This window comes from Electrona antarctica (genome assembly GCF_951216825.1).
Source record: "Electrona antarctica genome assembly, chromosome: 22".
Classification (NCBI taxonomy): Eukaryota; Metazoa; Chordata; class Actinopteri; order Myctophiformes; family Myctophidae; genus Electrona; species Electrona antarctica.
The window spans coordinates 391,034-413,533 of NC_136805.1; the positions used below are offsets into that span (position 1 = coordinate 391,034).

Consider the following 22,500-nt stretch of genomic DNA (forward strand, 5'->3'; position numbering starts at 1 on the left):
AAAACTAGACTAACCAGGTAGACTAGGTAGACTATCCAGGTGACTAAAATGTGACTAAAACTAAATGAAAACTATTCAAGAGAGACTACGACTGAAGCTAAAATCTAAATGCGCTGCCAAAAACAACAGCTGTCCTTCACCATAATATTCTAACACACTAAGTAAAGGGTTAGGGTTAGTTAGGTTAGTTAGGGTTAGTTAGGGTTAGTTAGGTTAGGGTTAATATTCTAACACACTAAGTAAAGGGTTAGGGTTAGTTAGGTTAGTTAGGGTTAGTTAGGGTTAGTTAGGTTAGGGTTAATATTCTAACACACTAAGTAAAGGGTTAGGGTTAGTTAGGTTAGGGTTAATATTCTAACACACTAAGTAAAGGGTTAGGGTTAGTTAGGTTAGTTAGGGTTAGTTAGGGTTAGTTAGGTTAGGGTTAATATTCTAACACACTAAGTAAAGCCAGATCTGTCGCTTCGTGGCGCGATGGAGCAAAGAGTCGTCTCCGTCGGGTGGAATGGTCCAAACTGCTGATCTGCTGATCGTAGATCTACAAGCTTGTAGATCTACAAGCTTGTAGATCTACAAGCATGTAGATCTGATACTTGTGTTGCTTTTGTGTGACGCTGTAGTATGATCAAGTAGGACGTTCATTTACAAAAGAAAAAAAACACAAAATGTTAAAATACCACAAGAGGCTCTGGTGGCTCTGGGTGGGCCTAATGAGGCCAACTCCTCTCACCTGGTCAGGCTCTGCCAGTGGGCCTAATGAGGCCAACTCCTCTCACCTGGTCAGGCTCTGCCAGTGGGCCTAATGAGGCCAACTCCTCTCACCTGGTCAGGCTCTGCCAGTGGGCCTAATGAGGCCAACTCCTCTCACCTGGTCAGGCTCTGCCAGTGGGCCTAATGAGGCCAACTCCTCTCACCTGGTCAGGCTCTGGGTGGGCCTAATGAGGCCAACTCCTCTCACCTGGTCAGGCTCTGGGTGGGCCTAATGAGGCCAACTCCTCTCACCTGGTCAGGCTCTGGGTGGGCCTAATGAGGCCAACTCCTCTCACCTGGTCAGGCTCTGGGTGGGCCTAATGAGGCCAACTCATCTCACCTGGTCAGGCTCTGGGTGGGCCTAATGAGGCCAACTCCTCTCACCTGGTCAGGCTCTGGGTGGGCCTAATGAGGCCAACTCCTCTCACCTGGTCAGGCTCTGGGTGGGCCTAATGAGGCCAACTCCTCTCACCTGGTCAGGCTCTGGGTGGGCCTAATGAGGCCAACTCCTCTCACCTGGTCAGGCTCTGCCAGTGGGCCTAATGAGGCCAACTCCTCTCACCTGGTCAGGCTCTGGGTGGGCCTAATGAGGCCAACTCCTCTCACCTGGTCAGGTTCTGCCAGTGGGCCTAATGAGGCCAACTCCTCTCACCTGGTCAGGCTCTGGGTGGGCCTAATGAGGCCAACTCCTCTCACCTGGTCAGGCTCTGCCAGTGGGCCTAATGAGGCCAACTCCTCTCACCTGGTCAGGCTCTGGGTGGGCCTAATGAGGCCAACTCCTCTCACCTGGTCAGGCTCTGCCAGTGGGCCTAATGAGGCCAACTCCTCTCACCTGGTCAGGCTCTGCCAGTGGGCCTAATGAGGCCAACTCCTCTCACCTGGTCAGGCTCTGCCAGTGGGCCTAATGAGGCCAACTCCTCTCACCTGGTCAGGCTCTGGGTGGGCCTAATGAGGCCAACTCCTCTCACCTGGTCAGGCTCTGGGTGGGCCTAATGAGGCCAACTCCTCTCACCTGGTCAGGCTCTGGGTGGGCCTAATGAGGCCAACTCCTCTCACCTGGTCAGGCTCTGGGTGGGCCTAATGAGGCCAACTCCTCTCACCTGGTCAGGCTCTGGGTGGGCCTAATGAGGCCAACTCCTCTCACCTGGTCAGGCTCTGGGTGGGCCTAATGAGGCCAACTCCTCTCACCTGGTCAGGCTCTGCCAGTGGGCCTAATGAGGCCAACTCCTCTCACCTGGTCAGGCTCTGGGTGGGCCTAATGAGGCCAACTCCTCTCACCTGGTCAGGCTCTGCCAGTGGGCCTAATGAGGCCAACTCCTCTCACCTGGTCAGGCTCTGGGTGGGCCTAATGAGGCCAACTCCTCTCACCTGGTCAGGCTCTGCCAGTGGGCCTAATGAGGCCAACTCCTCTCACCTGGTCAGGCTCTGGGTGGGCCTAATGAGGCCAACTCCTCTCACCTGGTCAGGCTCTGCCAGTGGGCCTAATGAGGCCAACTCCTCTCACCTGGTCAGGCTCTGCCAGTGGGCCTAATGAGGCCAACTCCTCTCACCTGGTCAGGCTCTGCCAGTGGGCCTAATGAGGCCAACTCCTCTCACCTGGTCAGGCTCTGGGTGGGCCTAATGAGGCCAACTCCTCTCACCTGGTCAGGCTCTGCCAGTGGGCCTAATGAGGCCAACTCCTCTCACCTGGTCAGGCTCTGGGTGGGCCTAATGAGGCCAACTCCTCTCACCTGGTCAGGCTCTGCCAGTGGGCCTAATGAGGCCAACTCCTCTCACCTGGTCAGGCTCTGGGTGGGCCTAATGAGGCCAACTCCTCTCACCTGGTCAGGCTCTGCCAGTGGGCCTAATGAGGCCAACTCCTCTCACCTGGTCAGGCTCTGGGTGGGCCTAATGAGGCCAACTCCTCTCACCTGGTCAGGCTCTGCCAGTGGGCCTAATGAGGCCAACTCCTCTCACCTGGTCAGGCTCTGCCAGTGGGCCTAATGAGGCCAACTCCTCTCACCTGGTCAGGCTCTGGGTGGGCCTAATGAGGCCAACTCCTCTCACCTGGTCAGGCTCTGCCAGTGGGCCTAATGAGGCCAACTCCTCTCACCTGGTCAGGCTCTGGGTGGGCCTAATGAGGCCAACTCCTCTCACCTGGTCAGGCTCTGGGTGGGCCTAATGAGGCCAACTCCTCTCACCTGGTCAGGCTCTGCCAGTGGGCCTAATGAGGCCAACTCCTCTCACCTGGTCAGGCTCTGCCAGTGGGCCTAATGAGGCCAACTCCTCTCACCTGGTCAGGCTCTGCCAGTGGGCCTAATGAGGCCAACTCCTCTCACCTGGTCAGGCTCTGGGTGGGCCTAATGAGGCCAACTCCTCTCACCTGGTCAGGCTCTGCCAGTGGGCCTAATGAGGCCAACTCCTCTCACCTGGTCAGGCTCTGCCAGTGGGCCTAATGAGGCCAACTCCTCTCACCTGGTCAGGCTCTGCCAGTGGGCCTAATGAGGCCAACTCCTCTCACCTGGTCAGGCTCTGCCAGTGGGCCTAATGAGGCCAACTCCTCTCACCTGGTCAGGCTCTGCCAGTGGGCCTAATGAGGCCAACTCCTCTCACCTGGTCAGGCTCTGCCAGTGGGCCTAATGAGGCCAACTCCTCTCACCTGGTCAGGCTCTGCCAGTGGGCCTAATGAGGCCAACTCCTCTCACCTGGTCAGGCTCTGCCAGTGGGCCTAATGAGGCCAACTCCTCTCACCTGGTCAGGCTCTGCCAGTGGGCCTAATGAGGCCAACTCCTCTCACCTGGTCAGGCTCTGCCAGTGGGCCTAATGAGGCCAACTCCTCTCACCTGGTCAGGCTCTGCCAGTGGGCCTAATGAGGCCAACTCCTCTCACCTGGTCAGGCTCTGCCAGTGGGCCTAATGAGGCCAACTCCTCTCACCTGGTCAGGCTCTGCCAGTGGGCCTAATGAGGCCAACTCCTCTCACCTGGTCAGGCTCTGCCAGTGGGCCTAATGAGGCCAACTCCTCTCACCTGGTCAGGCTCTGCCAGTGGGCCTAATGAGGCCAACTCCTCTCACCTGGTCAGGCTCTGCCAGTGGGCCTAATGAGGCCAACTCCTCTCACCTGGTCAGGCTCTGCCAGTGGGCCTAATGAGGCCAACTCCTCTCACCTGGTCAGGCTCTGCCAGTGGGCCTAATGAGGCCAACTCCTCTCACCTGGTCAGGCTCTGCCAGTGGGCCTAATGAGGCCAACTCCTCTCACCTGGTCAGGCTCTGCCAGTGGGCCTAATGAGGCCAACTCCTCTCACCTGGTCAGGCTCTGCCAGTGGGCCTAATGAGGCCAACTCCTCTCACCTGGTCAGGCTCTGCCAGTGGGCCTAATGAGGCCAACTCCTCTCACCTGGTCAGGCTCTGCCAGTGGGCCTAATGAGGCCAACTCCTCTCACCTGGTCAGGCTCTGCCAGTGGGCCTAATGAGGCCAACTCCTCTCACCTGGTCAGGCTCTGCCAGTGGGCCTAATGAGGCCAACTCCTCTCACCTGGTCAGGCTCTGCCAGTGGGCCTAATGAGGCCAACTCCTCTCACCTGGTCAGGCTCTGCCAGTGGGCCTAATGAGGCCAACTCCTCTCACCTGGTCAGGCTCTGCCAGTGGGCCTAATGAGGCCAACTCCTCTCACCTGGTCAGGCTCTGCCAGTGGGCCTAATGAGGCCAACTCCTCTCACCTGGTCAGGCTCTGCCAGTGGGCCTAATGAGGCCAACTCCTCTCACCTGGTCAGGCTCTGCCAGTGGGCCTAAATCCCCTCACCTGTGCAATGTCCAGCCTCTGCCTCAGCCAATTGATTGCCATGGCAACCCCACACCTGACAATTGATTAGCCTACTTAACCAGTCCACTTTTCATAGTTAGTCAGTTTGCCCTCTTCAGACACAGGCAGATACAGAGATCTCCATGTGGGACACAGACAGGCAGATACAGAGATCTCCATGTGGGACACAGACAGACAGATACAGAGATCTCCATGTGGGACACAGACAGACAGATACAGAGATCTCCATGTGGGACACAGACAGACAGATACAGAGATCTCCATGTGGGACACAGACAGGCAGATACAGAGATCTCCATGTGGGACACAGACAGACAGATACAGAGATCTCCATGTGGGACACAGACAGACAGTTAAAACGGGTGCTATGACAAGTTGACAACGGGTATTATTAGGTTCCAAAGTTGCATCGTTCTCAAGCAGGCCGGTGGCCGACGGGCACGTACAGGTCTAGTTTCTATAGTAGGCCGGTGGCCGACGGGCACGTACAGGTCTAGTTTCTATAGTAGGCCGGTGGCCGACGGGCACGTACAGGTCTAGTTTCTATAGTAGGCCGGTGTCCGACGGGCACGTACAGGTCTAGTTTCTATAGTAGACCGGTGGCCGACGGGCACGTACAGGTCTAGTTTCTATAGTAGGCCGGTGGCCGACAGACACGTACAGGTCTAGTTTCTATAGTAGGCCGGTGGCCGACGGGCACGTACAGGTCTAGTTTCTATAGTAGGCCGGTGGCCGACGGGCACGTACAGGTCTAGTTTCTATAGTAGACCGGTGGCCGACGGGCACGTACAGGTCTAGTTTCTATAGTAGGCCGGTGGCCGACAGACACGTACAGGTCTAGTTTCTATAGTAGGCTGGTGGCCGACGGGCACGTACAGGTCTAGTTTCTATAGTAGGCTGGTGGCCGACAGACACGTACAGGTCTAGTTTCTATAGTAGACCGGTGTCCGACGGGCACGTACAGGTCTAGTTTCTATAGTAGGCCGGTGGCCGACAGACACGTACAGGTCTAGTTTCTATAGTAGGCCGGTGGCCGACGGGCACGTACAGGTCTAGTTTCTATAGTAGACCGGTGTCCGACGGGCACGTACAGGTCTAGTTTCTATAGTAGGCCGGTGGCCGACGGGCACGTACAGGTCTAGTTTCTATAGTAGGCCGGTGGCCGACAGACACGTACAGGTCTAGTTTCTATAGTAGACCGGTGGCCGACGGGCACGTACAGGTCTAGTTTCTATAGTAGGCCGGTGTCCGACGGGCACGTACAGGTCTAGTTTCTATAGTAGGCCGGTGGCCGACGGGCACGTACAGGTCTAGTTTCTATAGTAGGCCGGTGGCCGACAGACACGTACAGGTCTAGTTGTAGGAAGGTTTACCTCTGGTTTCCACGGCGTTGATGCATTTCTCCACGAAGCTGGGCACGGTGCTTCTCTCCTGAGCACACAGTGTGGCGAGGGGACAGCCAAACACATTGTCTACAGAGAGAGAGAGAGAGACATTAACACTCTAGAGAGAGAGAGAGAGAGAGAGAGAGAGAGAGAGAGAGAGAGAGAGAGAGAGAGAGAGAGACATTAACACTCTAGAGAGAGACAGAGAGAGAGAGAGAGAGAGAGAGAGAGAGAGAGAGAGAGAGGTGCTTCTCTCCTGAGCACACAGTGTGGCGAGGGGACAGCCAAACACATTGTCTACAGAGAGAGAGAGAGAGACATTAACACTCTAGAGAGAGACAGAGAGAGAGAGAGAGAGAGAGAGAGAGAGAGAGAGAGAGAGAGAGAGAGAGACATTAACACTCTAGAGAGAGACAGAGAGAGAGAGAGAGAGAGAGAGAGAGAGAGAGGTGCTTCTCTCCTGAGCACACAGTGTGTCGAGGGGACAGCCAAACACATTGTCTACAGAGAGAGAGAGAGAGAGACATTAACACTCTAGAGAGAGACAGAGAGAGAGAGAGAGAGAGAGAGAGAGAGAGAGAGAGACATTAACACTCTAGAGAGAGACAGAGAGAGAGAGAGAGAGAGAGAGGTGCTTCTCTCCTGAGCACACAGTGTGGCGAGGGGACAGCCAAACACATTGTCTACAGAGAGAGAGAGACAGAGACATTAACACTCTAGAGAGAGAGAGAGAGAGAGAAACAATTCTAAAACGGTTAGTCCCAATACTTGATTCTGATTGGCTGGATACCGTCACGTGACCGTTGTAAATTTCACCGATAATCCACAATCACTTTGTATCATCCTGCAGAGTCTAAGCACCGCCCGCACTCATATGACTGTGAATGTGTGGCTCCAGGCAGCCCCGTAAAGACATCAAGCGCTATTCTCCCGTCACATAGCCTATTTGCTGAGCAAAACAAGGAAGTGATGTGGCTCGCTCTGGTGGCGCAAAGCGTAGCTACTTTTGTGAATTTAATAGTTTTATGAGGTTAATATTGCTATACGTTTTAGAAAAGCAATAAGCCACGAGAGGTCTCAGCTTACCGGGTATTTTACAATGGCTGGGGGGTTGGAGACCCTCCGCTGCGCGTCGGGTCTGCCTACGCCTCCCACTGTAAAATACCTGGTAACCTGAGACCTCTCGTGGCTTATTGCTTTATTACATGGTGTCTAGGGAGAGTCCTATAAAGGTGTGGAACTACACCTTTATTTTTAAATAGTTATATATGCTTAGATGATTTCTATTCATATTAGGATAAAATTGCGCAACTGTAAAGATGAAATGGAAGCAGAGAGGAGTCTCCACTTTATATTTTACTCATGATCAGATCTTCCGTTGCTCCAGACTGTACGATGGAAGCATTTATATTTTACTCATGATCAGAGCTTCCGTTGCTCCAGACTGTATGACGGAAGCATTTATATTTTACTCGTGATCAGAGCTTCCGTTGCTCCAGACTGTATGACGGAAGCATTTATATTTTACTCATGATCAGAGCTTCCGTTGCTCCAGACTGTATGACGGAAGCATTTATATTTTACTCATGATCAGAGCTTCCGTTGCTCCAGACTGTATGACGGAAGCATTTATATTTTACTCATGATCAGAGCTTCCGTTGCTCCAGACTGTATGACGGAAGCATTTATATTTTACTCATGATCAGAGCTTCCGTTGCTCCAGACTGTACGACAGAAGCATTTATATTTTACTCATGATCAGAGCTTCCGTTGCTCCAGACTGTATGACGCATGACGGAAGCATTTATATTTTACTCATGATCAGAGCTTCCGTTGCTCCAGACTGTACGACGGAAGCATTTATATTTGACTCATGATCAGAGCTTCCGTTGCTCCAGACTGTATGACGGAAGCATTTATATTTTACTCATAATCAGAGCTTCCGTTGCTCCAGACTGTATGACGGAAGCATTTATATTTGACTCATGATCAGAGCTTCCGTTGCTCCAGACTGTACGACGGAAGCATTTATATTTGACTCATGATCAGAGCTTCCGTTGCTCCAGACTGTATGACGGAAGCAATTATATTTTACTCATGATCAGAGCTTCCGTTGCTCCAGACTGTATGACGGAAGCATTTATATTTTACTCATGATCAGAGCTTCCGTTGCTCCAGACTGTATGACGGAAGCATTTATATTTTACTTGTGATCAGAGCTTCCGTTGCTCCAGACTGTACGACGGAAGCATTTATATTTGACTCATGATCAGAGCTTCCGTTGCTCCAGACTGTATGACGGAAGCATTTATATTTTACTCATGATCAGAGCTTCCGTTGCTCCAGACTGTATGACGGAAGCATTTATATTTTACTCATGATCAGAGCTTCCGTTGCTCCAGACTGTACGACGGAAGCATTTATATTTTACTTGTGATCAGAGCTTCCGTTGCTCCAGACTGTATGACGGAAGCATTTAAATTTTACTTGTGATCAGAGCTTCCGTTGCTCCAGACTGTATGACGGAAGCATTTATATTTTACTCATGATCAGAGCTTCCGTTGCTCCAGACTGTACGACGGAAGCATTTATATTTTACTTGTGATCAGAGCTTCCGTTGCTCCAGACTGTATGACGGAAGCATTTATATTTTACTTGTGATCAGAGCTTCCGTTGCTCCAGACTGTATGACGGAAGCATTTATATTTTACTCATGATCAGAGCTTCCGTTGCTCCAGACTGTATGACGGAAGCATTTATATTTTACTTGTGATCAGAGCTTCCGTTGCTCCAGACTGTATGACGGAAGCATTTATATTTTACTCATGATCAGAGCTTCCGTTGCTCCAGACTGTACGACGGAAGCATTTATATTTTACTTGTGATCAGAGCTTCCGTTGCTCCAGACTGTATGACGGAAGCATTTATATTTTACTTGTGATCAGAGCTTCCGTTGCTCCAGACTGTATGACGGAAGCATTTATATTTTACTCATGATCAGAGCTTCCGTTGCTCCATACTGTATGACGGAAGCATTTATATTTTACTTGTGATCAGAGCTTCCGTTGCTCCAGACTGTATGACGGAAGCATTTATATTTTACTCATGATCAGAGCTTCCGTTGCTCCAGACTGTATGACGGAAGCATTTATATTAAATCATGATCAGAGCTTCCGTTGCTCCAGACTGTATGACGGAAGCATTTATATTTTACTTGTGATCAGAGCTTCCGTTGCTCCCGACTGTATGACGGAAGCATTTATATTTCAGAGCTTCCGTTGCTCCAGACTGTATGACGGAAGCATTTATATTTCAGAGCTTCCGTTGCTCCAGACTGTATGACGGAAGCATCTGAACACTTGCGAGAGGCAACAGTCTGGCGACGCGAGACTGACGGTGGGTCTTAGAGACTCCTGAGGGACTGATCTTTATACCTCTGATGTAACCTTTATCCTTGAGGAGGGTCTCTACCTACCTCTGATGTAACCTTTATCCTTGAAGCTCTGCATGGGGGGTCTCTACCTACCTCTGATGTAACCTTTATCCTTGAAGCTCTGCATGGAGGGTCTCTACCTACCTCTGATGTAACCTTTATCCTTGAAGCTCTGCATGGGGGGGGGGTCTCTACCTACCTCTGATGTAACCTTTATCCTTGAGGTTCTGCATGGGGGGTCTCTACCTACCTCTGATGTAACCTTTATCCTTGAAGCTCTGCATGGGGGGTCTCTACCTACCTCTGATGTAACCTTTATCCTTGAGGTTCTGCATGGGGGGTCTCTACCTACCTCTGATGTAACCTTTATCCTTGAAGCTCTGCATGGGGGGTCTCTACCTACCTCTGATGTAACCTTTATCCTTGAAGCTCTGCATGGGGGGTCTCTACCTACCTCTGATGTAACCTTTATCCTTGAGGTTCTGCATGGGGGGTCTCTACCTACCTCTGATGTAACCTTTATCCTTGAAGCTCTGTATGGGGGGTCTCTACCTACCTCTGATGTAACCTTTATCCTTGAAGCTCTGCATGGGGGGTCTCTACCTACCTCTGATGTAACCTTTATCCTTGAAGCTCTGCATGGGGGGGGGTCTCTACCTACCTCTGATGTAACCTTTATCCTTGAAGCTCTGCATGGGGGGTCTCTACCTACCTCTGATGTAACCTTTATCCTTGAAGCTCTGCATGGGGGGTCTCTACCTACCTCTGATGTAACCTTTATCCTTGAAGCTCTGCATGGGGGGTCTCTACCTACCTCTGATGTAACCTTTATCCTTGAAGCTCTGCATGGGGGGTCTCTACCTACCTCTGATGTAACCTTTATCCTTGAAGCTCTGCATGGAGGGTCTCTACCTACCTCTGATGTAACCTTTATCCTTGAGGTTCTGCATGGGGGGTCTCTACCTACCTCTGATGTAACCTTTATCCTTGAAGCTCTGTATGGGGGGTCTCTACCTACCTCTGATGTAACCTTTATCCTTGAAGCTCTGCATGGGGGTCTCTACCTACCTCTGATGTAACCTTTATCCTTGAAGCTCTGCATGGGGGGTCTCTACCTACCTCTGATGTAACCTTTATCCTTGAGGCTCTGCATGGGGGGTCTCTACCTACCTCTGATGTAACCTTTATCCTTGAAGCTCTGCATGGGGGGTCTCTACCTACCTCTGATGTAACCTTTATCCTTGAAGCTCTGCATGGGGGGTCTCTACCTACCTCTGATGTAACCTTTATCCTTGAAGCTCTGCATGGGGGGGGGGTCTCTACCTACCTCTGATGTAACCTTTATCCTTGAAGCTCTGCATGGGGGGTCTCTACCTACCTCTGATGTAACCTTTATCCTTGAAGCTCTGCATGGGGGGTCTCTACCTACCTCTGATGTAACCTTTATCCTTGAGGCTCTGCATGGTGGGTCTTTTCATCAGGAACTTGATCAGCTTGGTCCTGACCTTCTTCTGTTCCGTCTCTCCGACCAAGGGATGGCCGCTGCTGCCCTGGACACTCTGTCTGGACGTGGGCGCTGGGTGGACAGACGGACACACGGGGGTCGGACACGACAATCTGAACCTCATACCACTAAACCCATCAACCTGAACCTCATACCACTAAACCCAACAATCTGAACCTCATACCACTAAACCCAACAATCTGAACCTCATACCACTAAACAATCTGAACCTCATACCACTAAACCCAACAATCTGAACCTCATACCACTAAACCCAACAATCTGAACCTCATACCACTAAACAATCTGAACATCATACCACTAAACCTGAACCTCATACCACTAAACCTGAACCTCATACCACTAAACAATCTGAACCTCATACCACTAAACAATCTGAACCTCATACCACTAAACCAATCTGAACCTCATACCACTAAACAATCTGAACCTCATACCACTAAACCAATCTGAACCTCATACCACTAAACCTGAACCTCATACCACTAAACAATCTGAACCTCATACCACTAAACCTGAACCTCATACCACTAAACAATCTGAACCTCATACCACTAAACCAATCTGAACCTCATACCACTAAACCAATCTGAACCTCATACTACTAAACAATCTGAACCTCATACCACTAAACAATCTGAACCTCATACCACTAAACCAATCTGAACCTCATACCACTAAACCAATCTGAACCTCATACCACTAAACCAATCTGAACCTCATACCACTAAACCAATCTGAACCTCATACCACTAAACCAATCTGAACCTCATACCACTAAACAATCTGAACCTCATACCACTAAACAATCTGAACCTCATACCACTAAACCAATCTGAACCTCATACCACTAAACCAATCTGAACCTCATACCACTAAACAATCTGAACCTCATACCACTAAACAATCTGAACCTCATACCACTAAACAATCTGAACCTCATACCACTAAACAATCTGAACCTCATACCACTAAACCAATCTGAACCTCATACCACTAAACCAATCTGAACCTCATACCACTAAACAATCTGAACCTCATACCACTAAACCAATCTGAACCTCATACCACTAAACCAATCTGAACCTCATACCACTAAACCAATCTGAACCTCATACCACTAAACCAATCTGAACCTCATACCACTAAACAATCTGAACCTCATACCACTAAACCAATCTGAACCTCATACCACTAAACCAATGTGAACCTCATACCACTAAACCAATCTGAACCTCATACCACTAAACCAATCTGAACCTCATACCACTAAACAATCTGAACCTCATACCACTAAACCAATCTGAACCTCATACCACTAAACCAATCTGAACCTCATACCACTAAACAATCTGAACCTCATACCACTAAACAATCTGAACCTCATACCACTAAACAATCTGAACCTCATACCACTAAACAATCTGAACCTCATACCACTAAACCAATCTGAACCTCATACCACTAAACAAATCTGAACCTCATACCACTAAACAATCTGAACCTCATACCACTAAACAATCTGAACCTCATACCACTAAACCAATCTGAACCTCATACCACTAAACAATCTGAACCTCATACCACTAAACAATCTGAACCTCATACCACTAAACAATCTGAACCTCATACCACTAAACCAATCTGAACCTCATACCACTAAACAATCTGAACCTCATACCACTAAACCAATCTGAACCTCATACCACTAAACAATCTGAACCTCATACCACTAAACAATCTGAACCTCATACCACTAAACAATCTGAACCTCATACCACTAAACCAATCTGAACCTCATACCACTAAACAATCTGAACCTCATACCACTAAACAATCTGAACCTCATACCAGTAAACAATCTGAACCTCATACCACTAAACAATCTGAACCTCATACCACTAAACAATCTGAACCTCATACCACTAAACCAATCTGAACCTCATACCACTAAACCAATCTGAACCTCATACCACTAAACCAATCTGAACCTCATACCACTAAACCTGAACCTCATACCACTAAACAATCTGAACCTCATACCACTAAACCAATCTGAACCTCATACCACTAAACCAATCTGAACCTCATACCACTAAACAATCTGAACCTCATACCACTAAACAATCTGAACCTCATACCACTAAACCAATCTGAACCTCATACCACTAAACAATCTGAACCTCATACCACTAAACCAATCTGAACCTCATACCACTAAACAATCTGAACCTCATACCACTAAACAATCTGAACCTCATACCACTAAACAATCTGAACCTCATACCACTAAACAATCTGAACCTCATACCACTAAACCCAACAATCTGAACCTCATACCACTAAACCAATCTGAACCTCATACCACTAAACAATCTGAACCTCATACCACTAAACCAATCTGAACCTCATACCACTAAACAATCTGAACCTCATACCACTAAACCAATCTGAACCTCATACCACTAAACAATCTGAACCTCATACCACTAAACCAATCTGAACCTCATACCACTAAACAATCTGAACCTCATACCACTAAACAATCTGAACCTCATACCACTAAACAATCTGAACCTCATACCACTAAACAATCTGAACCTCATACCACTAAACAATCTGAACCTCATACCACTAAACCAATCTGAACCTCATACCACTAAACAATCTGAACCTCATACCACTAAACCAATCTGAACCTCATACCACTAAACAATCTGAACCTCATACCACTAAACAATCTGAACCTCATACCACTAAACAATCTGAACCTCATACCACTAAACAATCTGAACCTCATACCACTAAACAATCTGAACCTCATACCACTAAACCCAACAATCTGAACCTCATACCACTAAACAATCTGAACCTCATACCACTAAACCCAACAATCTGAACCTTATACCACTAAACAATCTGAACCTCATACCACTAAACAATCTGAACCTCATACCACTAAACAATCTGAACCTCATACCACTAAACAATCTGAACCTCATACCACTAAACAATCTGAACCTCATACCACTAAACAATCTGAACCTCATACCACTAAACAATCTGAACCTCATACCACTAAACAATCTGAACCTCATACCACTAAACCCAACAATCTGAACCTCATACCACTAAACAATCTGAACCTCATACCACTAAACCCAACAATCTGAACCTTATACCACTAAACCCATTTGGACCTGAGGACGATTCTACAAAATGTCTTCTAAACAGTTTTCTGAAAAACCCTATGTTTCTACAGTATGTCAGTGGTTCTCACAGGGTTAAAACCCTGTTTCTACATTATGTCAGTGGTTCTCACAGGGTTAAAACCCTGTTTCTACAGTATGTCAGTGGTTCTCACAGGGTTAAACCCTCTGTTTCTACAGTATGTCAGTGGTTCTCACAGGGTTAAACCCTCTGTTTCTACAGTATGTCAGTGGTTCTCACAGGGTTAAACCCTATGTTTCTACAGTATGTCAGTGGTTCTCACAGGGTTAAACCCTCTGTTTCTACAGTATGTCAGTGGTTCTCACAGGGTTAAACCCTCTGTTTCTACAGTATGACAGTGGTTCTCACAGGGTTAAACCCTCTGTTTCTACAGTATGTCAGTGGTTCTCACAGGGTTAAACCCTCTGTTTCTACAGTATGTCAGTGGTTCTCACAGGGTTAAACCCTCTGTTTCTACAGTATGTCAGTGGTTCTCACAGGGTTAAACCCTCTGTTTCTACAGTATGTCAGTGGTTCTCACAGGGTTAAACCCTCTGTTTCTACAGTATGTCAGTGGTTCTCACAGGGTTAAACCCTATGTTTCTACAGTATGTCAGTGGTTCTCACAGGGTTAAACCCTCTGTTTCTACAGTATGTCAGTGGTTCTCACAGGGTTAAAACCCTGTTTCTACAGTATGTCAGTGGTTCTCACAGGGTTAAACCCTGTTTCTACAGTATGTCAGTGGTTCTCACAGGGTTAAACCCTATGTTTCTACAGTATGTCAGTTGTTCTCACAGGGTTAAAACCCTGTTTCTACAGTATGTCAGTGGTTCTCACAGGGTTAAAACCCTGTTTCTACAGTATGTCAGTGGTTCTCACAGGGTTAAAACCCTGTTTCTACAGTATGTCAGTGGTTCTCACAGGGTTAAACCCTATGAATCATATGTATTTGGCCGCCGACGCCCAATCTCAAAATATGTTGTTCCAGCAAAGATTAGAGTTAAAAACGTTCGCTCTGAAAGAATATATATTCGAAATTTGTGCCAAATTTTCACGATTTTTCAAAAATAGCAGATCTACAAGCTCGTAGCGCGCCACTCGGTGCCGCGCTATGAGCTTGTAGATCTGCTATTTTTAGCTAAAGTACTGTATAACATAATGCTTAAAACACCAAAAGGGGTTTTTAGGAAGTCCATCTGTTTTTAGTAAGGGCATTTTATCAGGTATTTGACCAATCTGGGAACTAAATCGTTACCAAGAAATTTCTTCACCAATGTGTTTCTAAAGGTGTCTAATAACATGTACTAAAAGTTTGAAATTCAACTCCTGTGGGAAATTGAGTTTATTAGCATAATATGTGACCATACCCATAACATCCTATAGAAGGCAAAAAAGTCCAAATTTCATCATTCTTTAAGTAGCATGTGACATATGAAACTAGGGTGATTTCATGATTCTGAATCCATTCCAAGCATTAGTTTTGCACAAAAAACACTCCTTGGGCTAAATTAGACCATATCCACTTGACCAAATATGCTGACCTCATCACGTTTGTGTGGCCGTTTTCCTCCCAAGGAGTGTTTTTGTGCAAAACTAATGCTTGGAATGGATTCAGAATCATGCAAACCCCCTAGTTTCATATGTCACATGTTACTTAAAGAATGATGAAATTTGGACTTTGTTGCCTTATATAGGATGTTATGGGTATGGTCACATATTATGCTAATAAACTCAATTTCCCACAGGAGTTGAATTTCAAACTTTTAGTACATGTTATTAGACACCTTTAGAAACACATTGGTGAAGAAATTTCTTGGTAACGATTTAGTTCCCAGATTTTCATAGATTTCTCTTACTATTTGTCTGGGCGTTAAGACGAACGGTGAAAGGCACGGCGACAGAAAGAAACAGCCTCATTGACGTAGTGCACTGTGTGCTCTTACACGGTGTGACCACCGGGGGGAGCCAAAGCTTACCTTTTCTCTTGTCTAGAGTTCCTACAGGCCTCTCGTCTCTGTCTGCCAGCTGGGCATACAGATCATCTTCCTCCTCCGACTGCTGGTCCTGATACTCCTAAACACATCAACGACACATCAATGAGTTACAGCTGGTCCTGATACTCCTAAACACATCAACGACACATCAACGAGTTACAGCTGGTCCTGATACTCCTAAACACATCAACGACACATCAACGAGTTACAGCTGGTCCTGATACTCCTAAACACATCAACGACACATCAACGAGTTACAGCTGGTCCTGATACTCCTAAACACATCAACGACACATCAACGAGCTACAGCTGGTCCTGATACTCCTAAACACATCAACAACACATCAACGAGTTACAGCTGGTCCTGATACTCCTAAACACATCAACGACACATCAACGAGTTACAGCTGGTCCTGATACTCCTAAACACATCAACGACACATCAACGAGTTACAGCTGGTCCTGATACTCCTAAACACATCAACGACACATCAACGAGTTACAGCTGGTCCTGATACTCCTAAACACATCAACGACACATCAACGAGTTACAGCTGGTCCTGATACTCCTAAACACATCAACGACACATCAACGAGTTACAGCTGGTCCTGATACTCCTAAACACATCAACGACACATCAATGAGCTACAGCTGGTCCTGATACTCCTAAACACATCAACGACACATCAATGAGGTACAGCTGGTCCTGATACTCCTAAACACATCAACGACACATCAACGAGCTACAGCTGGTCCTGATACTCCTAAACACATCAACGACACATCAACGAGTTACAGCTGGTCCTGATACTCCTAAACACATCAACGACACATCAACGAGTTACAGCTGGTCCTGATACTCCTAAACACATCAACGACACATCAACGAGCTACAGCTGGTCCTGATACTCCTAAACACATCAACGACACATCAACGAGTTACAGCTGGTCCTGATACTCCTAAACACATCAACGACACATCAACGAGTTACAGCTGGTCCTGATACTCCTAAACACATCAACGACACATCAACGAGCTACAGCTGGTCCTGATACTCCTAAACACATCAACGACACATCAACGAGTTACAGCTGGTCCTGATACTCCTAAACACATCAACGACACATCAACGAGTTACAGCTGGTCCTGATACTCCTAAACACATCAACGACACATCAACGAGTTACAGCTGGTCCTGATACTCCTAAACACATCAACGACACATCAACGAGTTACAGCTGGTCCTGATACTCCTAAACACATCAACGACACATCAACGAGTTACAGCTGGTCCTGATACTCCTAAACACATCAACAACACATCAATGAGCTACAGCTGGTCCTGATACTCCTAAACACATCAACGACACATCAATGAGTTACAGCTGGTCCTGATACTCCTAAACACATCAACGACACATCAATGAGCTACAGCTGGTCCTGATACTCCTAAACACATCAACGACACATCAATGAGTTACAGCTGGTCCTGATACTCCTAAACACATCAACGACACATCAATGAGCTACAGCTGGTCCTGATACTCCTAAACACATCAACGACACATCAACGAGTTACAGCTGGTCCTGATACTCCTAAACACATCAACGACACATCAACGAGTTACAGCTGGTCCTGATACTCCTAAACACATCAGCGACACATCAACGAGCTACAGCTGGTCCTGATACTCCTAAACACATCAACGACACATCAACGAGTTACAGCTGGTCCTGATACTCCTAAACACATCAACGACACATCAACGAGTTACAGCTGGTCCTGATACTCCTAAACACATCAACGACACATCAACGAGTTACAGCTGGTCCTGATACTCCTAAACACATCAACGACACATCAACGAGTTACAGCTGGTCCTGATACTCCTAAACACATCAACGACACATCAATGAGTTACAGCTGGTCCTGATACTCCTAAACACATCAACGACACATCAACGAGTTACTGCTGGTCCTGATACTCCTAAACACATCAACGACACATCAACGAGTTACAGCTGGTCCTGATACTCCGAAACACATCAACGACACATCAACGAGCTACAGCTGGTCCTGATACTCCTAAACACATCAACGACACATCAACGAGCTACAGCTGGTCCTGATACTCCTAAACACATCAACGACACATCAATGAGCTACAGCTGGTCCTGATACTCCTAAACACATCAACGACACATCAATGAGCTACAGCTGGTCCTGATACTCCTAAACACATCAACGACACATCAACGAGTTACAGCTGGTCCTGATACTCCTAAACACATCAACGACACATCAACGAGTTACAGCTGGTCCTGATACTCCTAAACACATCAACGACACATCAACGAGTTACAGCTGGTCCTGATACTCCTAAACACATCAACGAGCTACAGCTGGTCCTGATACTCCTAAACACATCAACGACACATCAATGAGCTACAGCTGGTCCTGATACTCCTAAACACATCAACGACACATCAACGAGCTACAGCTGGTCCTGATACTCCTAAACACATCAACGACACATCAATGAGTTACAGCTGGTCCTGATACTCCTAAACACATCAACGACACATCAACGAGCTACAGCTGGTCCTGATACTCCTAAACACATCAACGACACATCAATGAGTTACAGCTGGTCCTGATACTCCTAAACACATCAACGACACATCAACGAGTTACAGCTGGTCCTGATACTCCTAAACACATCAACGACACATCAACGAGTTACAGCTGGTCCTGATACTCCTAAACACATCAACGACACATCAACGAGTTACTGCTGGTCCTGATACTCCTAAACACATCAACGACACATCAACGAGTTACAGCTGGTCCTGATACTCCTAAACACATCAACGACACATCAACGAGTTACAGCTGGTCCTGATACTCCTAAACACATCAACGACACATCAACGAGTTACAGCTGGTCCTGATACTCCTAAACACATCAACGAGTTACAGCTGGTCCTGATACTCCTAAACACATCAACGACACATCAACGAGTTACAGCTGGTCCTGATACTCCTAAACACATCAACGACACATCAATGAGTTACAGCTGGTCCTGATACTCCTAAACACATCAACGACACATCAATGAGTTACAGCTGGTCCTGATACTCCTAAACACATCAACGACACATCAACGAGTTACAGCTGGTCCTGATACTCCTAAACACATCAACGACACATCAACGAGTTACAGCTGGTCCTGATACTCCTAAACACATCAACGACACATCAATGAGTTACAGCTGGTCCTGATACTCCTAAACACATCAACGACACATCAACGAGTTACAGCTGGTCCTGATACTCCTAAACACATCAACGACACATCAATGAGTTACAGCTGGTCCTGATACTCCTAAACACATCAACGACACATCAATGAGTTACAGCTGGTCCTGATACTCCTAAACACATCAACGACACATCAATGAGCTACAGCTGGTCCTGATACTCCTAAACACATCAACGACACATCAATGAGTTACAGCTGGTCCTGATACTCCTAAACACATCAACGACACATCAACGAGTTACAGCTGGTCCTGATACTCCTAAACACATCAACGACACATCAACGAGTTACAGCTGTTCCTGATACTCCTAAACACATCAACGACACATCAACGAGTTACAGCTGGTCCTGATACTCCTAAACACATCAACGACACATCAACGAGTTACAGCTGGTCCTGATACTCCTAAACACATCAACGACACATCAACGAGTTACAGCTGGTCCTGATACTCCTAAACACATCAACGACACATCAACGAGTTACAGCTGGTCCTGATACTCCTAAACACATCAACGACACATCAACGAGCTACAGCTGGTCCTGATACTCCTAAACACATCAACGACACATCAACGAGTTACAGCTGGTCCTGATACTCCTAAACACATCAACAAGCTACAGCTGGTCTTGATACTCCTAAACACATCAACGAGCTACAGCTGGTCCTGATACTCCTAAACACATCAACGACACATCAATGAGCTACAGCTGGTCCTGATACTCCTAAACACATCAACGACACATCAATGAGCTACAGCTGGTCCTGATACTCCTAAACACATCAACAACACATCAATGAGCTACAGCTGGTCCTGATACTCCTAAACACATCAACGACACATCAATGAGCTACAGCTGGTCCTGATACTCCTAAACACATCAACGAGCTACAGCTGGTCCTGATACTCCTAAACACATCAACGACACATCAACGAGTTACAGCTGGTGTTGATACTCCTAAACACATCAACAACACATCAACGAGTTACAGCTGGTGTTGATACTCCTAAAAACATCAACGACACATCAACGAGCTACAGCTGGTCCTGATACTCCTAAACACATCAACGACACATCAATGAGCTACAGCTGGTCCTGATACTCCTAAACACATCAACGACACATCAACGAGTTACAGCTGGTCCTGATACTCCTAAACATATCAACGACACATCAACGAGCTACAGCTGGTCCTGATACTCCTAAACACATCAACGACACATCAACGAGTTACAGCTGGTCCTGATACTCCTAAACACATCAACGACACATCAATGAGTTACAGCTGGTCCTGATACTCCTAAACACATCAACGACACATCAACGAGCTACAGCTGGTCCTGATACTCCTAAACACATCAACGACACATCAATGAGTTACAGCTGGTCCTGATACTCCTAAACACATCAACGACACATCAACGAGTTACAGCTGGTCCTGATACGCCTAAACACATCAACGACACATCAATGAGTTACAGCTGGTCCTGATACTCCTAAACACATCAACGACACATCAACGAGCTACAGCTGGTCCTGATACTCCTAAACACATCAACGACACATCAACGAGCTACAGCTGGTCCTGATACTCCTAAACACATCAACGAGCTACAGCTGGTCCTGATACTCCTAAACACATCAACGACACATCAACGAGCTACAGCTGGTCCTGATACTCCTAAACACATCAACGAGCTACAGCTGGTCCTGATACTCCTAAACACATCAACGACACATCAACGAGCTACAGCTGGTCCTGATACTCCTAAACACATCAACGACACATCAACGAGCTACAGCTGGTCAACACAACCACACAAGAACATCAGTGAGTTTAAAATAAAACGGATACTCCTGATAGCAATATCAAATAAATAGTGTCAAAGTGTCCTTGAACGGTTTCCTTGAACGGTTTCCTTGAACGGTTTCCTGTCATCAGTGAATGAAGGCAAAGCGCTGTGGATTAAAGGTGTATATAAACCTCCTACCAGCTGTCGGATGGTGTCCACTATGACCTTGACCTATGACCTATGACCTATAACCACTATGACCTTGACCTATGACCTACCAGCTGTCGGATGGTGTCCACTATGACCTATGACCTATGACCTATGACCTACAACCACTATGACCTATGACCTATGACCTATGACCTACCAGCTGTCGGATGGTGTCCACTATGACCTTGACCTATGACCTTGACCTATGACCTACCAGCTGTCGGATGGTGTCCACTATGACCTTGACCTATGACCTATGACCTACGACCACTATGACCTACGACCACTATGACCTTGACCTATGACCTACCAGCTGTCGGATGGTGTCCACTATGACCTTGAGCCAGTCACTGATGATGCTGTCGTTGTCGTACTGGATGAGGAACTCTATGCCAGACTTACTCTTCAGCTGAGGAGAGACACAACATTATTATTAAACTCTATGCCAGACTTACTCTTCAGCTGAGGAGAGACACAACATTATTATTAAACTCTATGCCAGACTATCTCTTCAGCTGAGGAGAGAAATACATTATTATTAAACTCTATGCCAGACTAACTCTTCAGCTGAGGAGAGAAAGACATTATTATTATGTTAAACTCTATGCCAGACTAACTCTTCAGCTGAGGAGAGAAAGACATTATTAATCCTGTCGGATGGTGACTTTGTTCATTCCCAGAATAAACACCAGCAGTCTCTGCTGTCTGGAGGACACCACTGCACTGTTTTATAAACCCACACACAGACACCACATTACATTATTAACACAGAACACCCTTTAAACGTCTGTGTGTGGGTCTATAAATCAGTGCTATTGAACACCCTTTAAACGTCTGTGTGTGGGTCTATAAATCAGTGCTATTGAACACCAGTCTGTGTGTGGGTCTATAAATCAGTGCTATTGAACACCAGTCTGTGTGTGGGTCTATAAATCAATGCTATTGAACACCAGTCTGTGTGTGGGTCTATAAATCAATGCTATTGAACACCAGTCTGTGTGTGGGTCTATAAATCAATGCTATTGAACACCAGTCTGTGTGTGGGTCTATAAATCAGTGCTATTGAACA

At 46.9% G+C, this 22,500-nt stretch overlaps 1 protein-coding gene across 1 annotated transcript in view; it reads right to left on the minus strand.

The window, feature by feature from the left end:
• arhgap27 (Rho GTPase activating protein 27) overlaps nucleotides 1-22,500 on the minus strand; it is a 103,058-nt gene that overhangs the window by 5,804 nt on the left and 74,754 nt on the right. Inside the window, exons 13-16 of the mRNA XM_079493607.1 lie at nucleotides 21,742-21,840; nucleotides 16,081-16,177; nucleotides 10,798-10,944; nucleotides 5,924-6,022 (exon numbers count right to left, since the gene is read on the minus strand). Of these exons, the coding sequence (XP_079349733.1) occupies nucleotides 5,924-6,022; nucleotides 10,798-10,944; nucleotides 16,081-16,177; nucleotides 21,742-21,840 (442 nt within the window). The remainder of the gene's footprint in view (nucleotides 1-5,923; nucleotides 6,023-10,797; nucleotides 10,945-16,080; nucleotides 16,178-21,741; nucleotides 21,841-22,500) is intronic.